General features: G+C 36.1%; 1 protein-coding gene across 7 annotated transcripts in view; it reads left to right on the forward strand.

The window, feature by feature from the left end:
• The first annotated feature begins 1495 nt into the window (after positions 1–1495).
• ZNF280D (zinc finger protein 280D) overlaps positions 1496–24396 on the forward strand; it is a 144951-nt gene continuing 122050 nt past the window's right edge. For 5 of the 7 annotated variants that reach the window (XR_007152920.1, XR_007152921.1, XM_047862340.1 and 2 more), the window contains exons 1-6: positions 1520–1616; positions 18224–18267; positions 18376–18444; positions 21275–21421; positions 23537–23602; positions 23702–23841. Coding sequence is in view for 5 of the 7 variants with exons in the window: in XM_047862340.1 (XP_047718296.1) it covers positions 18417–18444; positions 21275–21421; positions 23537–23602; positions 23702–23841 (381 nt within the window). In the remaining 2 variants the exon portion in view is untranslated. Of the gene's footprint in view, positions 1617–18223; positions 18268–18375; positions 18445–21274; positions 21422–23536; positions 23603–23701; positions 23842–24396 lie in introns of all 7 variants that reach the window. The other 2 variants (XM_047862342.1, XM_047862343.1) reach the window with 2 other exon arrangements.

Below are 24396 nucleotides of genomic sequence, written 5' to 3' on the forward strand. Positions count from 1 at the left end.
GTTCTACAAGCCAAGGGAGGAGTTTTAAGGATGGAGTAGTCAAAATAATAATTAATAATAATAATAATCTAAATTACTTCATGTGTGTTGATTCCATACTCATTGGACATCCTTTATAATGTAGCTTCTCATATAAATGTTTCCTTTGAGTGAAAATGTGTCAACCAGGTTTTCTGGTCTTCAGAGCAGTTATGCTTTTCACGAAAGGAAAAAAAAAAAAAGAGGGATAAATTGGTTTGTATATCAGTCTGTATTAAGTTTGGTTGGCATGAATCATCCCCTGGATTTAAATTAGCTCTAGGGTCTAACAACATGAAGTTTCTGTCTCTTTAAACCGAGGACCAAACTATAGAACACAGAGTGAAATCTAAGTTCATTTTCATACCATAATGCTTTGAGAACCACTAGAAGTATATTTGAAATATAACGACTTAAGAATAATACACCAAGATTTTTTTTAACTTTTAGCTTCCCAGTTTGTTATTTTAATTATTCTCTTTTCCTACAAAGTTGACTTTCAGGGCCAGCAAGAAAAGAGAAAGCTGGATAGACTCTCCCTGGCACAGATGGGGGAAGAGTAGGTCATGGTTACCTGTAGCCATTCCAGGTCTTTTAGGGTTAATTCAGGTGGCCTTTGGGTAAGATTAATCTGGGGGTGGTAACCAATAATGAAGTGACTGTAATGCTAAACACCAAAGAAAAGCTGGGGGCAGTCTGGATGAGAAAGAAGAAACTTATTCAAATAGGGAGAATTAGTACAATTCAGTGATGGGTTTGCACAGTGATTGGTGTTGTGTGTATGTGTTTCAAGGATCTAATGAAGATACATTGATCTTGTGAGAACAACTCGGAGAGGAAACTTCTCTTACAGATCAAAATATAGTGTGTAGCAAGCAGTATCTTGGTAAGTATTCTTGTAAATGCATGTTTCTTTCTTTCTTTCTTTTTTTTTTAAGTTATTACAGGCATCCATATGGCAGGAATTAAAGGAGACACAATTAAAATCGCAGGTTTGAAAAAAGTATGGCGAAATTAGCCAATTATTAAAAGAACCTGTCTTGACTTCTCATCTGGTTTACATCTTCGCGCCTCAGGAACAGTCTTTGTAATAGCGCCTCTCTTCCTAGACGTTCTTTCTTTCCAAGCCTGCCCAGAACTAGCTGCTACACACAGGGAGGACCCGGAACTCACGTTCCCACGCCTTCAGACCCGGTGCAGCCCCGATTTCGAGACCGCTGGCCCAACCGGGCCGACAAGCAGGCGGGCTCTCACAGCCTCACCAGGCCCGGGCCCTAGCCCTCGCCCGCGGCCAGCGCGTGGTGGGGCGCCGCGGCCTTCGAAGGCCTGCGGTGCGACGCACATGCCGGCGCCCGCCTCCCGTGTCGGCTAGAAGAAAGGGAGCCCGGACGCGCGAAGGCTGACCCGGAGCCTACCCATGAGGCAGCGCGCCGGCTCCACGAGAACCACCCCCCCCCCCCCCTTCCCACGGCTCATCTGCTGCTCCGCAATGGGAGCCGCCGCCGTTGCCGCCGTGTAGTTTTTCGTGCTCCTCCTTTTCCTCCTCCTCTTTCTCCTCCTCCTCAGGGCCCCAGTCAGGCCGATCCGCTCCGCTCACGGTAAGCGCCCCCCGCCCCCGCCCGCCCCGCGCTGCAGCAGGCAGAGGCCCTCCCGCGCGGCCTGCGCCGCCTCACTCCGGGGGCGCTGGGCCGGGGGTGTCGAGGCCGGCGCGGTTTGCCGAGAGCGCCCAGGGCGCGGGGGAGGGGACCGGCTGCGCGGCGGCGGCCTGACCGCCATCTTGCGCCGGCCCCGGCGGGGGAGGGATCCCGGCGCGACGCGGCAGACGGCTAGGTGCGGCAGGCCGGGGCCGCGCAGGCCTTCGCCGCTTCTTCCTCCGTCTCCTCCTCCGCCTCCTCCACCGCCTCCTCCATCTCGCCTTCCAGGGCCTGTGCGCCTGTTTGCCCCAGCCTGGGTTTGGCTCTCCTCTGGAGACTACTCCCTTTGGTCCGCCGTACATTTTGTGCCGATGTTTGGCGGGGACCCATGCCTCCTTCACAACGACGCTCCCTGGAGTCTCTAAAGTGGTAGACAGAGACCAAAGGGGGTCCCGAACTTCCAGGCGTCCAGGGCCCTAGGGCCCCTGTCTGCTGCCCTACCCCTCGCCCCCAGGTGACCAGTCATTCCACGCTCACACCCTCATTCTTGTCAAAGGGACTTTCCCTGCTCTGCCCTTGAAGTCCCGTTATTGTCTGCAGAAGGGCCCTGAGGAGAAACGTGGAGTTGGGTACACAATTTACTGACCGTGCTTTCAGGTTTCACTTAATGAGACATAAAGAATGAGCTCACTCTGAGGTTTTATCTTGCTCTAGAGATGGAAGTTCTTCCCAACTTACGTCAAGTTTGAAGGCTTTTAAGGAGAAATCTGCTAGAGAGGAGAAACGTCAAAGCGGACCCGCTTCTGCAAGCACGGGAGACCTTGGTCCAAGGGTTTCTCTTTGTTTGCAAAGATTGGTTTTTTAAAAATTCTGTGGACTTAAACTTTATTGTTTTGAGATTTGGACTGGGTCTTAAGAATTTGACATCTTTTAGTGCCATTAAGCATAAAATTGAAGCCTCGGAGTAGAGTTTTAAAGTACAAAAGCCCCCTCTTAGCATTTGTGAGAAGTCCTGCTTTCGGGGGATTAGTGGCAACTTAGGCTGCCTAAGCGGAAACTTGCTGTGCCAAGGAAGGCACTGGTTTGCTTAGAGAATTGTTACGGCTGCTTTGCTCTTGATGTTTCGAAACATCAGTATAAATACCGTTACAACTGTTATCTTGCATTTGTATCTGCCATTGGTACAATCTGTTTGTACCCGAAGACCCCTTTTGCACTGGTCTGTGTTTATGGCACCATCTTGAAGATCAGGAGACGGCCTCAGGGAGACATCTTTAATGAGGTCATGGCTAAGGAGTGATAGAACCATTTCTAGAACCTTAGGTCTTCTGATACCTCAGTGCGCAATTCACTATATTATACTTCTTTTTTTGTCTGTGGGAATAAGGTGAGTGAGGAGAAGCAAGGAGGCTCACCTACAAAATTTAAGAAATATTCAGTTGCTCCTTCTTTGACATTTTTGTTTTTTAGACTTCATTTCTTAGTTTTTCAACTTTTTATTAAGTTTTGATGTTATTTTTTTCCCCAAACATATTGAAAAGTTGAATAGTCTGTTTGGACACATATAACCTACCACCTAGTTTAAACAGTGTTGCCACTTTGTCACATTTGCTTTAAGTACCTATCTTAGATTCTTTCTGGTGAACATTTTCAGAGCACACTGCAAATACCACAATTCACACCTAAGTACTGTGGATGGATGTGTCTGTGTGTCATAAAAATAAGGCCAATTTTCCATATAAACACAATACCATAAGCACACTTAAAGTTAAGAATAATCCCTGCAATCTAATATATATATATATATATCTAATATATATATATATATATATATATATATATATATATATATATATATGCAGTACGTATTCACATTTCTCCTATTGTCCCCAAAATGTTCTGTTTAGTGATTTATTTTGGAACCGGTATCCAGTCATGCATTACATTTGTTTGTGTTAGTTTCTTTTAATTTTTTGTAGTTCCCTCTTTTTTATTTTTGAATGACACTGACCTTTGAGACCGGGCTACCAGTAGTCCTGTAAAATAACCCACATTCTGTATTTTACTGATAGTTTACTCTTTGTTAGGTTTAAATTGTACCTTCTGTACATATATATTTTATGCATTTAATTATATACCACATACTACAATGGATATGCACGTTTTAAAAATTTTGGTATGCACACGAAGAGTATCTTCCTTTATTCCCACTTTGAGACCTGTGCAAAAGAATGTTGTGGTTGAAGGGTTAGACAAAATTCCTTGTTTCTGCAAGTTCTTTTCCTAGTTGCATGAGAAATATTTTTCTTGGCAATTTATGGTTTTGTAATTGAAGCTTTCCCCATACACTGAAAGAATTCCCTGCACTATTGTCAGTCATAGGTTATCATTTTCAAGTCATTCCTTTGCAAATATAAGTTCTAACCCTCTTAATGAGCATATCTACCTCTCATGTAGTCCTTTTATAATACATCTCTCTTCATGTTAATTTATGCAAGGGTTTTTGAATTCATTTATGCTTGAGAATGCATTGAGCTGAGAAAAAAACTAGTTTTTTGTAGGATAGTTAAGAGTCATCAAATATGTATAAAGCCCAGATTATGTGCAGTTGACTTTTTCTTATGTCCTATTTGTGGAAAATTCATAGAAGTTCAACCATGGTCTTCCTGATATTGCCAAATCAAGAAAATTTCTTGTTGGATAATAATACTAACCTAGTTCCAAACTTAGAAAAATTTTGTCACATGTTGTATTTCTGACAGAATTTTAAAATTCTTTTGTCCATTCTTGTGATTTTTCTATTACTCTTTGTTCTGCTCCCACCCTTTTCTGAATCTGTGTAGATCTGCATCTTTCAAGCTTAGGATGATTCACTGTCCTGTGTTGCCCAGATTTTTAGTAAATGTTTTTCAGGGTTTGAAAGTATGTGTACCTGAAATGGGCAACATTGTTTGAATGTAACTAACTACTGGTCAACTGTCATACATGAATGAACTTGGAGTGTATTTATCTTGTAAATACTGATTTGAGATTTCAAATACTTCTGATAAGTTCTTATCATTCTGGGGCTTTTTTTTTTTCTTTTGCATGTGCATCATTAAATGCAATACTTGAAGAATTTTTTGAAACCTTTCATAAGTCTTAATTTTGTTGAAGCATTGATGGCCATCTTCTTTGCTTCATAATTGCCAGATATTTTCAGTTATGGATTTGTAGATATGTTAGCATAACCAATCCAGTGAATTAAAAAATTTTTCCACATTTTCTATTTCCTTTTAGTCATCATTATATACACCCGCATTTAACATTTGTCCATTTATGAACTGTATCAGGTTAATCTCATCTGAAGATTTAGTCTGAGATTTCCTTGTTTTCATCATTAGAGTCTGAGGTGTTTGCTGTCTATCTTTGCATTCATTTTCAGGTTCATTTAATAATTGTGAAATGTGTCCTCTGCCAGTTTTCTTCTGTCCCATAATGGGCAGAAAATAAAAAGTTCTGAGTTCTTAACTGTATTTAGGGAAGACTAAAATAAAAGCATATGAAAAGGATCAGGGTATGCTGTGCTAACATATGCCATTTTGAGCTAAGGATTATTTTGAGTGGACAGCAGTTTGGAATTAAAAGAAGCAAAAATTGTTTTCTGTCCTGTTATCTGCCTCAAAGCAAGGCATAAATATCCCTTTGTGAAGACATCCCTCTCCCCCCGCCCCGGGCCCCCTTAGTAGGAAAGAGTGACTCTTACCACTTTGAGATGGAGAGCTGATACCAAGATGAGTTTGCATAAAGAGACCTAATGAAAATAACCCTTATCTTCCATTAGTCCTCCCATGTATTTCCTAGTTATTTCCCATGATTTATTGTCTCTCAAAGCCCTAATCCCCTCTCCTTTGTTAAAATGGTATATGAGACCTTGAATTTAACCACTTCTTTGAGTTTTACTTCTTTTCTGTGAATTCCTGTGTGTGTAAATGTTAATAAAAATTTTGTGCGTTTTCTCCTGTTAATCTGTTTTTTTTGTTAGTTTAGTTCATGGGTCCTCAGGTACAACAACATAAAAGGGTAGAAGTAAAGTTTTTCTTTTCGACACAGATTACAAAGATAATGTCTTCAGTCATCTTTTGGAAAGTTCATGCAATATTTTGTGCAAAACAATAAGAAAACTGAAAGATAAGAAAAGTGAAAGATGATGATTTACTTAACTGTTGCATTATTCTTCTAGGCAATTAAATCGTTCTTATGTTTTCTCATTTATAATTTTCTTTTGTAAGCATAGGTGGGAATATTTGTTTATCAGTGGTGAAATAATACCCAGAATGATGGAATTAGCCAATTATTTCAAGATGTAAGAAGAATAAAATCACTATGATCGCATAATGTATCTTACATTTATAAAAGGATCCTGTAGACCCACATAGTAATTGTCAAATACAATGAGTTTTATTCTGTTTAAAAGTAGTAAGATGTTGTTTGAAGATTTCTAGGAAACAATAAAAGCCATAAAATGTCAATCTTTACAACTAGAACTACCCGAGAAAGAAAATAAACTAAAATTGTTTCTGTGGATTCTGATAGTATATTAAAGGTTAATGGTTAATTTGGACCTTCAGATATATAAAGGGCCCCCTTTCTAACACATTAAACCTGCCTGCCTCTCCATCTACTGCCATGATAGGTTTTTCAGCAGTTTGCACTCCATCTCTAATGAATGCAGGTAGTACTTAAAAAGTTATTCCTTGACGTTTCTGTTCCACAGTATTTTTGTTGTTAGCATTTTTTCTTCCATTATTTCCCAACTTTACCTTCAGAGCTCCTCTATAGTAAAAAATGATTAACTGAAACCCTGTAGAATCAGGGTGTAATATTTAGGCCTTTTGGCGAACTTGATTAAATAAAAAATATTTCTTATTTCAATTATTTTTCATTGCAAGCATTTCTGCTTTTCTGGTTTATTATATGATGATGAACACTGATTTTTTGGAATGATGTATCATTTTACATCTTTGTGTTTTTAAATACAATGCTTTATACATAATTACTGCTTAATAAATGCTTTTTCTTTTTTTAAAAAATTTTTTTTTTCAATGTTTATTTATTTTTGGGACAGAGAGAGACAGAGCATGAGCGGGGGAGGGGCAGAGAGAGAGGGAGACACGGAATCGGAAACAGGCTCCAGGCTCTGAGCCATCAGCCCAGAGCCCGACTCGGGGCTCGAACTCACGGACCGCGAGATCGTGACCTGGCTGAAGTCGGACGTTTAACCGACTGCGCCATCCAGGCGCCCCTAAATGCTTTTTCTTAATGTTGTGCTCATCACTTTAATATTCCCTAACTATTTAAAATTGTGACTTTACTCCTTGGCATTGGTATATACCAAATTTTTGGTCAGCTCTAATTTAGCTCTCTTTTTTAAACAAAGGCTTTGACTTGTTTAATGTAGTGTAGCAGTTCTCTAACCATGGTCTTGGGGACCTGAGGTGCTTTCAAGGGTTATACAAGATCCTCTCTCTACCGCCTACGTATCTTGTGAGGCTGGATTTTTCAACCGAACGATGTAGTGCAACAGATTAAATGTAGAAGCAGATAAGAAAATACAGCTGTCTTTATTAAGGCAGATATTAATGGGTTTTGCAAAAATATAAAACAATGCCACCCCTCTCTAAATATTTTGTTTTGGGAAGTACTTTTCACATAAATATTTATATTAGTATGTAATGGGTTTATTATAATCATTTTTAGAAGTTTTTCTTTTTTCTCTTTTCTCTTTTCTCTTCTCTTCTTTTCTTTTCTTTTCTTTTCTTTTCTTTTCTTTTCTTTTCTCTTTTATTTTTTAAGGGAGAGACCCCACATATGTTCAGGGGAGGGGCAGAGGGAGAGGGAGATAGAATCTTAACCAGGATGCATGCCCAGTGCTAGCCTGAAGTGGGGCCCAGTCTCGTGAACCATGAGATCACAACATGAGCCAAAATCAAGAGACGAATGCTTAACCAACTGAGCCACCCGAGCACCCCTATTGTAGTCATTTTTAAGTAAATTAATATATCTTGAATATTTCAGGTTGGGGTTTGTGGACTTCTAAGATTCCATCCTTAGAAATTAATTAGACACGCACTATTTTTTTTTTTTTTTTTTTGCCAGGTTTGGGATTTCTTTAGCATGACCGCTACTTGCATGTCTTTCAGTTGAGGGCTATTAACCAAAGCAAAGATCATTAGTCTATGAAATAATATATTCCTTGCTTCTAGGCTTTACCCCTGTGTTTTCCTTATTTTGTGGGTAATTGTTACCTTTGGCAAGTTTGAGAAGGGAAGCCTAAAGCTCTTGGGAGGGGTCTGAGTGTTTTAGGTATAGGTAATCCCTATCTCCTACTTTGTTTACTTATTTTGCTTTTTCCATTTAGGGTTTAAGATTATCTGATTTTATACAGGATTGTTGATTGCTGATGGGAAGGCCCTCATAAACAAAATGGCTTTATTAAGTTCTAGGATTAAAAATAAGTAATAGAGCTCTCAACTTTGTTGAATAGAGAAAAAGTAAATAAGAAAATTGGCCTTACTTTTTTGACACTACATTGTTAGTATTTGTGTTTATTTGGGAGTTGTAACACAAGAGATGTGTTTCCAATCTTTTATTGTGGTATTTTATATATTATAAAGTAAATTTATACATCATATTTTATCTTTAAAATAAATGCTTCTTTGAGATGGATGGTATTATCATCATATGCCCTTTACAGATTAAGGAATTGAATCTCAAAAAGTGCATTTCATTTATTGTAATACTTACTGGATGCCTAATGCTGTATGTTAATTTTGTAGGCTATGATGCCTTGCTCTTACCTAATTCAAACCTCAGCCCTTTAATCTCAGGATTGCGTGTTGTTTGCTTAAGCTGGATAGTATAGGACTAGCCTTGCAGCCTGGCAGCGACAACCACTGGTGGAAATGACAGTTTCTAAAACATTTGGCCTGTTCTGTACCTCACTGGATTCTAGAAGCTTCTGGCACTAGGATAACCGAGCTCTGCATGGATTGGTGGAGTGTTACTGAGGAGTTTGGAATTGATAAATGACACAATGAAAACATTTTTTTGTGACATTGTTAATTTGGTGGTTCTATGTTAAATGGATGAAATCATATAGATCTGGATGCTGAGAGGCTGATATAAAGTGAATCTTACACGGTAAATCTTACTATGGATGTGAGGTTCAAAGTGCCTGAACAAGTATGTAGTTAATCGAAAATCAAGGGTGGTTGTAGAAAATATTTTGAAGGAAGACTATATAGGACTGGGGAATTGATTGATTAGATATGATGAATAAAAGAGGGGAATATTGAGAAACACTTTTAAGGACTCAAGATCAGAAGGATGACAGTTTTATTGGTGGAAGAAGAGAAGTAGAACTAATTTTTATAAACTGAGGTCAGGTTAACATAACATTAAATTCATCATTTAAATTATTTTAAAGTATACAATTTAGTGGCATTTAGTACATTTATGGTGTTATACAATCATCAAAATCGTCTAATCTCAAGGTAGTATTTTCAGCTTTCAGACCATTAACTTTCAGGTAATGGTACTGTTAAGCTGCCTCTCCCCACTCCACAGGTCCTGGCAACCACTGATCTAGTTTCTGTCTCTGTGGATTTGCCTGTTCTGGACATTTGGTATTAATGGAATCAAACAGTATGTGACTGACTTCTTTCACTTAGCATAAAGTTCTCAAGGTTCATCCATGTAGCATGTACCAGTACTTCATTTTTTATTGCTGAGTAATACTCCATTGTATGGATACATCATGTTTTGTTCATTCATCAGTTGATGAACATTTGGCTTGTTTTCACTTCTTGGCTGTTATGAATCATGAAGTAGGACTAATTTTTGTGGAGAAGCTATGTTCAGTTTGGAAATACTGAGTTTGAGGTGAGTTTAAATACCCAGATAGTAGTTTTTAGCAGTTAGGAAATGATAGGCGGGAACTGAGTTGGGGAGTCAAGGTTGGAGGTTAATATTTGATGATTTTATACCCTGCTATTGAGAACTGATAACCTAAGACAATGGAATTTATTAGATCTGTTGTTTAGGTAACAATTTGTGTAGGGCTGATGACTAAACTCTGAAAAACCTGATTTTGCACTATTTAAGGAGCAAGAAAATGTGGAGAATCTATTGAGTTAAATTGGAGCAGGTAGATAGAGAAACAGTCTGTTGGCATATAGAAAATATTTGAGGAGGAGGTTTCAAGAAATTGAGTTAAAATAGATGAAAGATAAGGAAAATGTAAATGAAGAAAGGGTAATTTGCTTTGGCAATGGAGGGTTATCCAGATTGTCAGTAGAATACAGTGTTTGCAGTAGAAAAGGTAGTAGCTGTACTGTGGTGCTTAGGTTAGTTTTGACTGACAGAATGGGTGGTGATAAGTAGAGCAAATGGATTGCAGCCTGGATCAGGGTTAGCAGAAATTTTACTTGGATGAAATGGAGGTGGTACAAAAAGAGATTCGTCATACCCTTTTTTATGAAGGATTCCTTTCACATAGAAGCTTTTAATGACTCTGCTGATTTAGATTGATTTATAGTTATAAGCAGTCTGCTGAAGCATAGGCCTTCTACTTATTGATACTACTTTAAAGATTTTTGTGTCATCAAAAATGTTAAAAATCTGAACAGTTGGTTTATCATGATTTGATATTTGGGATTTTGCTCTGAATCTGTGTCTGTGAAGTAGATCTTGATATCATTGGGAGTTGACATCAAACAGGTTTATTAAAATTCAACTTATATTATTTAATTAAAATTATCAACTATTACTTATTCTTCAGGAATTTACTTGCTTTTATCCTCAGTTATCCTCATTTATCCTCAGTGTTGAACTTCAACCCATTTGCTTCATTACTTATATTGAACTTGGAGTTTCTAGAAAATATTTGGGAATGGTTGATTTGATTACTGAAAGACTTCATAATACCAAATTGGCTTTTCATAATTCAACATTCACTGAAATAATAAATCCCCTTTGTCTAGGCAAAAATTTACATTTTCATATCTATGCCAGATGGGTATGTTTATATTAGGGTTGGAAGGATCCTTGAGGATGTTGGAAAGTGACCATTTCGATTACATAATGCTTGAATTTTTCATATTTTTGTTTGGTGATCTATCACACCTTGAGTTCGTCTCATTTCCTGATATTTAACCATGAATTGTTCTGTTCTTGTGTTGAGATGAAATCTGCCTCCCTGTAATTTTGGTCTTGTTCCTGGTGGAGGCAAGTAGTGTATGGCTGGAATCTGTGATATTTTAAGTGTCTAGATTTGAATCCTTGTCCTACTCTTAATAGTGTTGCTTTGGGCAAGGTACTTAACCTCAATAATTCAGTTTCTACAGTTGTGAAGTGAGGATAATAATAGTATCTGCCTCATAGAGTTTCTTGAGGAATAGACAAAATAATGTGTGCATTTAATTAATGTTAGCTTATGGTAATGATAAATTGTTATTATTAGTAACATAATTTGTAATTGTGATAACATAATAGTGTGTAATAAATTAAGTAGTTGTGTTGAAGCTGAACACTAGGAATGAAATTCTTGTTTATTCAAAACAAGTAAATATTACTAATATTGTTATTATTATCACTTGAGCTAGAAAGAACAAGACCTACTCTTTTCCTTCTTTCTCATGACAAACTTAAAATACCTGTAAATAGCTTTCTTTTCTACCACCCCTGCCCCACAGTCTCATGTTTCCTAGGTTAAATATCTTTAGTCCTTTGACCTAGACAAAGTGCTAATACTAATTCCTTATAATGGACATCTGTTGTTTTTGTTACCTAACATTCATTCCCCTTTACTTTGGTAACAGATACCTTAATTTTCCTTTGGGGAACCAGTTTTTATCTTAGCTGTTGTTGTTGTTGTGCCTCTGGTTCCAGGGGTAGTATGTGATCTAGGACTAAACCTATTACAAGTCCCTAGCAATAGTGATTGGCTTCAGGAAGGGCATATGTCTTAAACCAGTCAAACCAGTCAACTCAAATCAGAGCTAACCCTCTATATTAGAGTCTTGGACTTGAATCTTGGAAGGTGTTAAGTTGGAGTCATTCATAGTGGGAAACCTCTTCTGAAGGTAGAAACAACATAGAGGAAGTGAAATCAAGGAACAGAGATAGAAAAGCCAACTTTGTAAATCATTGTTTAAATTGCACTTGTATTTAGTTCTGTAAATGAGCTAAAAATTCTCTTTTGCATAAGCCAATTTGAATTGGGTTTTCTGTTACTTATAGGTGAAAACATCCTAGCCAGTATACTCACTGTATTCCAAGTGGGGATGATTAGGACAGAATAGAATAAAACTACCGTCTCTTTGATTTTAGACTCAAATTCTGTTATTTTGACACTGTATTACAAATCTGATTATACCAGTTCTTGTTTAAAATCCCCTTTTTGGCTTTCCATTGCTCTTAGATTACGGACAAGATTCCTAATATCTCTAGGATGCTGCGGTTGTTTGACTTCTGTCTTACCTTCTACCATATACCCCCTTGATTTTCTTTTCCACTCACACTGGTTTCTTTTCTGTTTTTCATATTTGCTGTGTCATAGATCTTTTCCACATGTTATTTCTTCTGCATGGAATCCTCCCTTCCCCTCCCCTCCCCTCCCCTCCCCTCCCCTCCCCTCCCTTCCTTTCCTTTCCTGGAACTCCAGCCAAGGCTGAGTCCCAACCCTTTCCATTCTCTCTTTGCTTGTTCACTGTTAAGATTCCTGCATGTATAATCCTTTTTTAAAATGACATTTGAAATATTTGGTTTATTTAAAAAATAAAACAGTGTATCCATATTCTCCCCTTATGGAGACCTTTTCTCATATACTTGGAGTGACCATTTTCAAAAGACATTATTCTACTTAAAATAAAAATAACAGTCTTTCAGAAATTGGTTAAAATTTGATGACATAGCTTCTAAAGTTTCTATGATCTCTCAGTATTTTGTCTGTAGTATTTTAGTTGCTAGTGGTCAGATGTTTCTGATTGTACATTTTATGTGATTGAAATGTACCTTTTTCAGAAATAAGTCTGTGGTTTTTAACAGTAACTGATAAACTGGACTGATTCTACAAAAAGATACTTAGTTTTCTAACAATAAAGCATTTTCAAAAATAGGCATAAAAGGAGAAAATACTGATTTGAAATTTTGTTTCATCTGCTTAATGTTAGTAAATAAATTTACTAAGTTAATTTCTTTATAAAATCTCATATTTAAACACCTGAATTTTATGAAATCAGATTTCACTTGTGGGTCTTTTTCAATTATATAGGGTTTATTGCTTACGCTTTAAGGTTTGTATTTGTGTGATGTATGCCAAGGTAGACATCATTCTCTGTTTTCTAACCTTGTTACAATTAATTTCCACAGTGGAATCAATAGGTGATGGATATTAAGGTGCTATAAAATGAAATTTTTAAAATGACTCTCTGTCCTCAAAAGATTGTGTATGCTTTTAAGGTAATGAACATTAAAATGAGTTTTTTTGTAATCTCCTTGAGATAGTTGGAAATTCTTGAGAGATCACAAAACAAGGGTTGGAAATAATAGATTGCTACTCATAGTTAAGAACACACTTTGAATCCTTAAAGCTCTATTCATTTGGGATTAGAATTCTAAAAATATAGACCTCCCTTTCAGTATGCTATTAGTGATAAAGACTAAGAATTGTTTATAAAATGAAATAGAACATTAACCAAAGCTTTAAAGTCAGTGGAATGATTTGAATACTTGATTTTTTGGGAAATTTGTGAGGAGGAAAGAGTGACAGATCAAACTTTTTCTGAACAGTGTACCAGTGACCCTGTGTCATCCAAATTACTCCACTGAAAAACACTTCCAAGTACATAAGTAAAATTGTTAAAGGTTTATTAGTGTTTCTTACAGCTAGCTTTTTTTTTTTTTTATAAAATTTATTGTCAAATTGGTTTCCATACAACACCCAGTGCTCATCCCAACAGGTGCCCTCCTCAGTGCCCATCACCCACTTTCCCCACCCTCCCACCCCCCATCAACCCTCAGTTTATTCTCAGTCTTTAAGAGTCTCTTATAGTTTTCCTCCCTCCCTCTCTTTTTTTATCCCCCTCTCCTCCCCCATGGTCTTCTGTCACGTTTCTCAGGATCCACATAAGAGTAAAAACATATGGTATCTGTCTTTCTCTGTATGACTTATTTCATTTAGCATAACACTCTCCAGTTCTATCCACGTTGCTATAAAAGGCCATATTTCATTCTTTCTCATTGCCAAGTACTATTCCATTGTGTATATAAACCACAACTTCTTTATCCATTCATCAGTTGATGGTCATTTAGGCTCTTTCCACAATTTGGCTATTGTTGAGAGTGCTGCTATAAACATTGGGGTACAAGTGCCCGTATGCATCAGCACTCCTGTATCCCTTGGGTAAATTTCCTAGCAGTGCTATTGCTGGGTCATAGGGTAGATCTATTTTTAATTTTTTGAGGAACCTCCGCACTGTTTTCCAGAGTGGCTGCACCAGTTTGCATTCCCACCAACAGTGCAAAAGGGTTCCCATTTCTCCACATCCTCTCCAGCATCTATAGTCTCCTAATTTTTCATTTTAGCCGCTCTGACTGGCGTGAGGTGATATCTCAGTGTGGTTTTGATTACAGCTAGCTTGTTAATCTTAGACAAAATTTATGAGTTGGTTGAACATATATATGCTGTACTTATTTTGAATACAAATTTTCATTATTTAAAATCATTATATTTTGGTTTTGTATTTTCCCTTTTATGTTAATTCTATCTGGTTTTACTGTTGCTAATTTCTTGATTAGGAATGCAAACTCCCTATTAAAACATTACTTTTATGATGAGAAGAAAGCATTAATTTTATGATGTGGTTTCTCGGGTTATTTTATTGAATAACTGACTTTTGGGGCCTGGGGAGATAGAAAACTTAACCATTCACCGTATTCCTCACATTCTTTTTTTAATTTAACTTGGTACCTACTCATTTTTTTTTTTTAAGGGTTTTACTGTTTGTTTGTTTGTTTGTTTGCTTTTGAGAGTGTGGGAGGTGGGGAGCAGAGAGGCAGAGTACCCCACGCAGGTGGGGCTCGAACTCACCGTGAGATCATGACCTAAGCCGAAGCCAGATGTGTAACTGACTGAGCCACCAGGTGCCCCTTACTCATTTTTAAAATGATTTTTTTTTAGAAATTAAAATACAGTGTTGCATGTAAAATGAAAGTGTTTTTTAATGGATATGATATCAGGTATTTTATCGTAATGTTAATTTTTATATGTTGGTATTTTTTAATTAGATACTGATTTAACCTATGAGACAGGTAGTATATATTTTAACAGTATTGATGAATTGTAGGTATGTGTGTTATGTTTATATGAGGGTTTAAAATTGTTATGTGTGTTTTCACTAGTTTATAAATGTTTCTTTCTTAAAAAGATGAAAATATGGTAGGATAGATTTGACAGCTGCATTCTAGAAGGTATACTTATAAAGCTAACATTTCATCGTGCGAAAGAAATAATGTAATAAAGATCTAAAAACAAAATAATTTCTAAATGCTCAGCTGATATCTTGAAAATTCTAGTGTAATAACAAAATTGTAATCTGTTCTTAGAGTTTTTCAGAATGTGATTAAGCCAAGAGTTAAAAATGGTTAAGATTTATTGAATTATTTCTGTGTGCCAGGCAGAGAGCTTTGTACTTTATGTGTGTTATCTAATTTCATCTTCACTGTAACTTCATGAAATAAGTTGCATGTATAAAGTAAAGCAAGGCACAGAGAGTAATTTGCCCAAGGTTGTACAGATGATAAATGGTTGAGTCAGAATTTGAATGTGGCATTCATTCTTCACCATGTTTTACTGTTTACTGTTAATAAATGTTTAAAGTACACAGTATACAGCAGAGTAGAGAGCTGAATTAAGCCATAGAGATTATTAGTTGAACTAAGAACTGAGACCCAAAATTACAAGGTGATTTGACTGCAGGTTGTAGTAGTGCTGGGGGCTATCACTTGCCTCTTCTGGCTTTTAGCCTAATGCTCTTTTTTAATGTGCAGACTCTACAGTTGGGGTTTGTGGAATTAATCTTTTATCAGAAAGTAAATTGAACTATATCTAGTACATAGCACACCTGTGTCATACTGTGTGCTTATGTACCAGATCAAATGCCTTACTTTCATTCAACACAGTGACATTGCATCAGGTGACAGTTATCAGTGGCTAAAAGCAAATTTTTCAATTAAGAATGTAGACCTACATTTTTACTGATTTTTTTAAATTTGTAAAAAAAATTATTTAAGATAATAGCTTAATTTTGGATATATAAAAGCTGAAACAAAAAATAGTGAAATAGGAATTAAAATTATTTATATAAGCAGTCTCCCAACAGTGAATGAATCATTTTCTAAACAGTCTTTGATAAGTCAGTTAATTGGAATTCATTTTTTTCTTCATAGAAACAAGTGTATTAAACTTGGCATGGAATGAGTCTGTAGCTGAAGTAGAGTATTCTCTTTTTTTCTGGCTATTTTGGGGCTAAGTCTGAGCTGTAGAAGCTATTAGAAATGTTTTGGAACTTTGAGATCCATACTGCATATCTTTGCTGGATATTCCACTTCAGTGACAGCTGACTTAATCCTTCATAGAATTCCATGCCTTACCACCAAAATTCTGCAGTGTGACCTGAGAGGTTTTTATGATGATAGTTTTGGCATGCTTCAGTGGCTGAGATGACAAAAGAATCCATGAAAGTGTTTGTTCATTAACGGAACAAAATATGGCAATGATCTGTTAGTCCAATGTTGTCCAATTGTAAGGTTCTGTAGCTGCACTGTCCGATATAGTAGCGACCAGCCACATGTGGCCTTGAGCATTTGACATGTGGCTAGTAAAACTGAGAAACTGAATTTTACATTTTATTTAATTTTAATTAATTTAAACTTAAATTGTCACATGTGGCTAGTGGCTACTGTACATCACAGGGCAGCTTCAGGCTGAATTTATGATTCAAGTTTCATCTGAGGACTTCCAACTTTTTATAGTAGGCTACTATGGTCCTCAGGCTTTTGAAGTAGGTTATCTTAAAGTCATCTCTGTCATAATAGGCACTGGATGTCTTATTCATATAGACAAGTCATTCATTAATTGAATATTTGTAAATTGAATACTAATTACAGAATTTTGGTAAGAGATATTTGTATGGTCACTTAGCAAAATATCTATGTGTCAACTATGTAATATTTAATATAACCATTATGTATGACCCAATATGATTATAACTACTCAAATAAAAAATATATATGAGTCTCATAAGCTGTGTAATTGTGGCACTTAAAAAATATTCTGTATTCTTGGTAACAGTAGGTTCTTAACATGAGCAAAAATTGTTATGTATATATTTCCTTGACATATTTGTAATACTGATACTGTTTAGAGATAAGCTATAACTATTTAACTGAATTAAGGGGTGCCTGGGTGGCTCAGTTGGTTAAGTGTCTGACTCTTGATTTCAGCTCAGGTGATGATCTCATCATTCTGAGTTCACACCTCACGTTGGGCTCTGCGCTGGTAGTGTGGAGCCTGCGTGCAATTCTCTCTCTCCCTCTGTCTCACCCTCACTTGTGCTCTCTTTTTCAAAAATAAATAAACTTTAAAAAAATGAAGGCTATGAGTACTTATGTTTTTTAAGTTTATTTTATTTATTTATTTATTTATTTATTTATTTATTTATTTATTTATTTATTTTTTGATGTTTATTTATTTTTGAGACAGAGGGAGACAGAACATGAGTTGGGGAGGGGCATAGAGAGAGGGAGACACAGAATCTGAAACAGGCTCCAGGCTCTGAGCTGTCAGCACAGAGCCCGATGTGGGGCTCAAACCCACGAACCATGAGATCATGACCCGAGCTGAAGTTGGACGCTTAACCGACTGAGCCACCCAGGCGCCCCAAGTTTATTTATTTTTTTAAGTAATCTCTACATCCAACTTGGGGCTTGAACCCACAACTCTGAGATCAAGGGTCACATGCTCTTGTGACTGACCCAGCCAGGTTCCCCAATGAGTAGTTATTTTTGGATGAATTAATCTACACTGAAATATATCTAATTAATTTCTTTCTTTTTAAATTCTTTGGTAAAAAATAAGAAAAATACAATTTATTTAAAGTTATGTTTTCTTATGGAAGTAATTACACTTATACCTGAAACATGAATAAGTAACAGTTAAAGATTAGTATCACTTAGCATTTCAAAATTCAGACTTACTAAAACAATACATTATGAGGTGATTACTCATTTTTACAAAAAGATTAAAAAATTATTTTTAATAATTCAGACTTTTTCAAGTAGTAAGTACTTAAGAGAATTACCATTTTTATTACTAAATTCTTGAATGAACCAATTATGTAAAGTGAGTTGTAAGTAAAAGTCAGACATATCAAACTTAAAAATTGAGCTTTTTATAGGAAAAAAGATTAAATATGTGTACACTTAATTTAATGAGATCCACTCTAATACTAGGTATCTTTATTTTATAGGAAGGAAAACAGATACAAATTGCTGTCTTGTCTGGAATCACATGGTGAGTTTTGAGATCAAAATTAGATCCAAGAATTTCTGAACCCCAAGTTTCATGTTTCAATATTTGGCATTCAAGTGACTCATAAAATTGACTGATATCATGTGTCAGTACTCAGGTGACAATTTACAGAAAGTCAACTCTGCAACTTGATGGGCGACAACCCTTTTCAGCCAAAAAGTAAGTGTTGCTGCCACAACTGATAGTAGTATACGTGGCTTTTGTACTGATAAATTTGCTTCAGTAGAAAGAAGGAAGGGTAGGCACACTTTCTTAAAGACAGAAAAACATAAATTTATTGGAGTAACATGCTCACATAAAAAATGATGTAAATTAAAACGTGAGTAAAGTAGAAATGAAGTTTTTTTCTTACGCTCAGTGATAACTGCTAGTTTGGTGTATATAATTACCTGTATTTTTTCTATGCATAGACAAAAATATAATTATTTATAAAAATGTAAAGATGTTATGTGTCTTAAAAAATTTTTTTCTCAACAATGTATCCTGAATGTATTGACAATGGCATTACCCTGTTAAGAAGAATGAGCAAGATCTTTGTCTTCTGTATTAGTTTGCTTGGGCTTCCATAATGAAGTATCATAGACTGGATGGCTTAAACAACAGAACTTTATTTCAGAATTTCTCACAGTTCTAGGGTCTAGAAGTACAAGTTCAAGGTGTTGGCAGGTTTGATTCCTTTTGAGGGCCATAAAGGAAGGATCTGTATATCACGTCTCTCTCCTTGGCTTAGAGATGGCCATATGCTTCCTGTGTCTTTGGATGGTTTTACCTTTAAGCATGTCCTTCATCCGTGTCCTGATCTCTTCTTTTTTTTTTTTTTTTTTAAACGTTTATTTATTTTTGAGACAGAGAGAGACAGAGCATGAACGGGGGGGGGGGGGGGTCAGAGAGAGGGGGGACACAGAGTCTGAAACAGGCTTCAGGTTCTGTCAGCACAGAGCCTGACGCGGGGCTCGAACTCACGGACCGTGAAATAATGACCTGAGCTGAAGTTGGCCGCTTAACTGACTAAGCCACCCAGGCGCCTCATGATCTCTTCTTTTAAGGACATCAGTCATACTGAATTAGCACCCACCCTGATACTTCATTTTCATCTCATTATCTCTTAAAGACCCTGTCTCCAAACACATTAAGATTGTGAGGTACTGATGGTGAGGACTTTAATGCATGAATATTAGAGAAACACAATTTAGCCCATAACATATACTAACTGGAAACTTTTATTATCCATTTATAAGTTTCCCTAATTTTTAAAAGCTAGGCATTGCCTAACTTCACTTAGTTTCCTAGCCATAGATTATTATATACTATGTGCTTACTGCCTGTCTAGTGTGTAGAGAAATACACTCAAAGAGTTCAGTTTGGTCTTGGACATATAGTAATATTTTTAGTTACTTTACTTGAAGAACTCTATGTAGTTAATAAAACATTATAGTTTAGAAAATAAAGGGATCAATTAATATGTTTATGACCTTTGGGAAAATGGAAAGGCCTTTTTTTTGGTAGGTGGACTATTAACATTTAAATAATGTTAAGACAGGAAATGATTTGTGACATACTTTTATAGAAAGGAAAAAATTTAAAAATTTATAAAATAATGGTTCTTAATTTGATAAGGTATTTCTTTTGTATGCCATCAAAGAATTGTTTCAGTTAGTATGTTTTAAGACCTGGTAGAACATTATCCTAATTTTGAGTCAAAAGTAGAAGTGGCATTACTTTAATATAATAAAAAATTACCTTTAGAAATGACTATATTTAAATGATAAATGAAATATATTATTGTCAAAGCCAGAACCCTGGAGGGTTTTTTTGTTTGTTTGTTTTGTAGACCACCACCCATCTCATTCTGTGTATCAGTTAAGCACCACTTATATCTAGTTGGGATATAAGTTTAGGCCTTCAGTACTGTTTCTCTTCTTTCCCCTCTTCCCCTCTTCCTCCTCTTCTTTTTTCTCCATCTTAGCTTAAAGCAATCAATATATGCAGATAGTTTAAGAAGTCAGATAGTCCAGGGACGCTTGCATGGCTCAGTTGGTTAAGCGTCCATCTCTTGATTTCCACGCAGGTCATGAGTGCAAAGTCCAGCTCAGGGCTCAATCCCAGGAACTGCTAGATCATGACCAGAGCTGAAATCGAGAGTGGAATGCCTAACCGACTGACCCACCCAGGAGTTCCTATCATATTTTTAATCTTATTTTTTGTTTTGTGAATATTACTTTTTATAACATTCTTTCTTATCTAATATCTCTAAAGATGTAAATTGTATTTTCTTTAATATTTTTCTTGCTCTCTGCATTATTTCTTTTCCTTAGGATTCTTTATCTTTTTTATTGATTTGTTCTAAAAGACAGGAGATTTTCCTAAACTTTCTGGTGCTTATTGATTGTCCATTAATATTTAAGAGTGAAGTATTAAAATGCTTCGTAGGAGTTCTGTTCTTGGTCAGAACTTCTAGGATGGTGTATGTTCATATTTACTGCATGTTCTTTGGTCTGTTTCTTTAGGTGAGAAATGGTCTAATTTGCCCCGAATGGAATAAGTCTCACCTTGTTCCCTTATTTTAGTCTAGCATCTCATCACTGCTTTGTGTCTAGAATTCCTGAATTTGGTTTAGTTTTACTAAGTATATCTCCCAGGAGATGCCTCCCAGTCTTAGTTTATTTCCCATTTGTTAATATCCCCCCCTCCTCCTGATAATGGTTAGGTACAGTCCTTTTGTAGATAAAATTATATTCCAGGCATATGACTAGAACTCATTTTGACTTTTCCATTAAATAACTACTACTGTCAACCATTATCTGTCTAAATTGGTTTGTATCTTAGAGAGTGAGCTCTGAGTTTCTCACTTGCTGCCATGCACTATCTACAAATGTCAAGTCACATTGCTATTAGGATGATTAAAGTAGATTTTAAATATACTATGAATTTTTAAAAGTGTATTTTTCTTTTTGAAAATAAGGTTTGCTTCTCTCCTTTTGGAAATTAGATAATTCAAAAATGGCAGAACTCTTTATGGAATGTGAAGAAGAAGAGTTGGAACCATGGCAGAAGAAAGTAAAAGAGGTTGAGGATGATGATGATGATGAGCCAATCTTTGTTGGAGAGATATCAAGTTCAAAACCAGCAATTTCAAGTAAGCATTTACTTTTAGTGAAGCCAAGTTTTATAAAATATTGTTTCTAATGGGAAAATTTGTGAACTGCTTTATAAGGACGTAAGTTCTTTGGAATATTACCATATTATAAAATAGTAACTCAAATTCTGTTACTGAAAACATGACGGTTAAGGTCAGGTTGAATTTATACCAATTAGGGATGACTGATAACAGTATTCAACTAGAACAATGTATATTAGTTTTAGAATAATTCTTTCCAAAAGGAGATTGACCCCAGTAGAAATTCTCTTCTGGACTGTTAAGATGCAGAATTTAAGTGAATTTATTGTTGTTAAGGTATAAGCCATAAAATATTTTAGTATGTGGAATATGAGTCAAGTGTTTATATAGAACTGCTAGGTAGGAGGGTACAAACTTGTGTTTTGTAGAATACAGCCACTAAAAATTACTTCAGCCAATAGTTCTTTGATGGTTGGAGTAATACTTAATCTTAAATTTCTGAATGAAAATGGTGTCAGGTTGTTTGAACAGGTTTTTATTCTGTAAGACATTTGTAGTGCTTAGATATACAGTACTGCATTGCCATTATCAGAAAACAACTCTACTTTTGTGTGGCCTTTACTTTATAGAGTTATTTTATGTGATCTGGTTCTATTTTTACTGTGAGGTAAAAAGGAAATTTTTATGAGGTTTGGTACTGTTTGTGCTTTTACCTTTTCCTGACCAGCAGGTTTTGGCAAATCCCCACTCTTCCAATTTTAGCTTGATTACCAAAAAATCTAGAAGTTACATAGGTAACACACATGTCAGAATCAGGAACTTTCAAGTGATCCTGAAAGTTAAATTAGGCTCAGATTGACTTCAGGTATACTGGTAGATTTGAAACTCCTTAAGTTATAAGATACCCTGATAAACTGTAAGTTGTTTTAGTCTGCAATCTCTGCTAGTTTTTCCCTTTCAGAATTCTTCAGAGTAGGGGCAGCTGGGTGTCTCAGTCAGTTAAGTGTCTGACTCTTGATTTTGGCTCAGACATGATCTCACGGTTGTGAGATTGAGCCCTGTGTCAGGCTCCGCTTTGAACGTGGAGCCTGCTTGGGATTCTCTCTATGTCCCTCCCCAGCTTGGGCTTTCTCTGTCTCTCTCAAAATAAATACATTGAAAAAAAAACAACTCAAAAGTAATGCTACAGATAATCCAATGAGATCCCTTATAATAACACTTCCAAGGCTTCTAGAGGTGTGAGTGGGATATGGAGGTTGGATAAGGTTTGATTTTGAGTGGTAGGATCCTGAGTCATCACTCAAAGAAAGATACATATGCTAATTATAGACTGCATATACATATATTTTTGGAAGATTTTTATTATGTGGACCTTTTCTTTACCATGAAAGAAACTTTAGAAAGTTTGACTTATATGTAGTCAGATTTATTAATCTTTTACTTCTGGCTTTTAGATTTTGAGTTACAATTAGAAAGTTTATTCTTATTCTATAAAACAAGGCTAGTAATCTTGTTTCTTTGGTAGATAAAGATCTATATGTTTAAAATTAATCATATATATTTTTTAATGTTTATTTTTGAGAGACAAACATTTTTTTTTTAATTTTTTTAACATTTATTTATTTTTGAGACAGAGAGAGACAGAGCATGAACAGGGGAGGGGCAGAGAGAGAGGGAGACACAGAATCTGAAACAGGCTCCAGTCTCTGAGCTGTCCACACAGAGCCTGATGTGGGGCTCGAACTCATGGACCATGAGATCATGACCTGAGCCGAAGTCAGCCCCTTAACCGACTGAGCCACCCAGGTGCCCCGAGACAAAAATTTTTGAGAGACAGAGCACAACTGGGCGAGGGGCAGACAGAGAGGGAGACACAGAATCCAAAATGGTCTCCAGGCTCTGAGCTGTCAACACAGAGCCCGATGTAGGGCTCGAACTCAGGACTGATGAGATCATTACCTGAGCTAAAGTTGGACACTTAACCGACTGAGTCACCAGGTACCCCAAAATTAACTGTATTCTTAAATCAGTGATAACTTATATACTTCTTGTGGGAATCTATTTGATTGTTTCAGTTCATGATTTCTGTTTTATTCAAATAATGAATTTTAAAATCACTGTAATTTTTTGTAGATATTTTGAATAGAGTAAACCCCAGCTCATATTCAAGGGGAATAAAGAATGGTGCGCTCAGTCGAGGTACAGTATTATTTTAGTATTTTATTTTAAAGTGAAGTATTTTGACATCATTGATTATATCTAAATATATTCAATGCACTGTTTAATTTTAAAATACAGGTATTACTGCTGCATTCAAGCCTACAAATCAACACTACACGAACCCAGCATCAAATCCAGTGGCTGCCTCGCCTGTAAATTTTCATCCTGAATCTAGATCTTCAGATAGTTCTGTTATTGTTCAGCCTTTGTCTAAACCTGTAAGTGTTTCTAAAACTACACAGCTCAGGGATACATTGGATATTATTTATCAGTATAAACAATGCCAATTAAAATTCTGCATTGTCGTGGGTAGTCATCCAATAGAAGCATAATCAGCATCAGGAATGTCACTATCTATATGATAGCTCAGCCAGTATCCGGAGTAATATTGGAAGGAACTACCGATGTAGTCTGTTCCTAAATCAGGTAACACACTTAATAAATAGTAAGGTATTGGAATTTGCGATAACAAAACATGAATAAAAGTATTACGAATATTGCATAATGGCAAAAATTGTAAACTGGGTCAAATGTTCTTAGTTCTTAATTGGAAAACTTTTGAGAGGACACTAGCTTTTTATTCTGAAAATATACCTTCATAATTTAGTTCACTTAAAAAATTCTTAACAAAAAGTAATAGTTAATGGTAATAGTTAATATTTGTAATATTTATGAGGCTTTGTTGTAAATGCTATACATAAATTAATCATTTAATTCTTAAACGACCCTGTGAAGAGGCACTATTATTATTTTTCCTGTTTTATAGTTGAGGA

This window comes from Prionailurus viverrinus, chromosome B3, assembly GCF_022837055.1.
Source record: "Prionailurus viverrinus isolate Anna chromosome B3, UM_Priviv_1.0, whole genome shotgun sequence".
Taxonomy (NCBI): domain Eukaryota; kingdom Metazoa; phylum Chordata; class Mammalia; order Carnivora; family Felidae; genus Prionailurus; species Prionailurus viverrinus.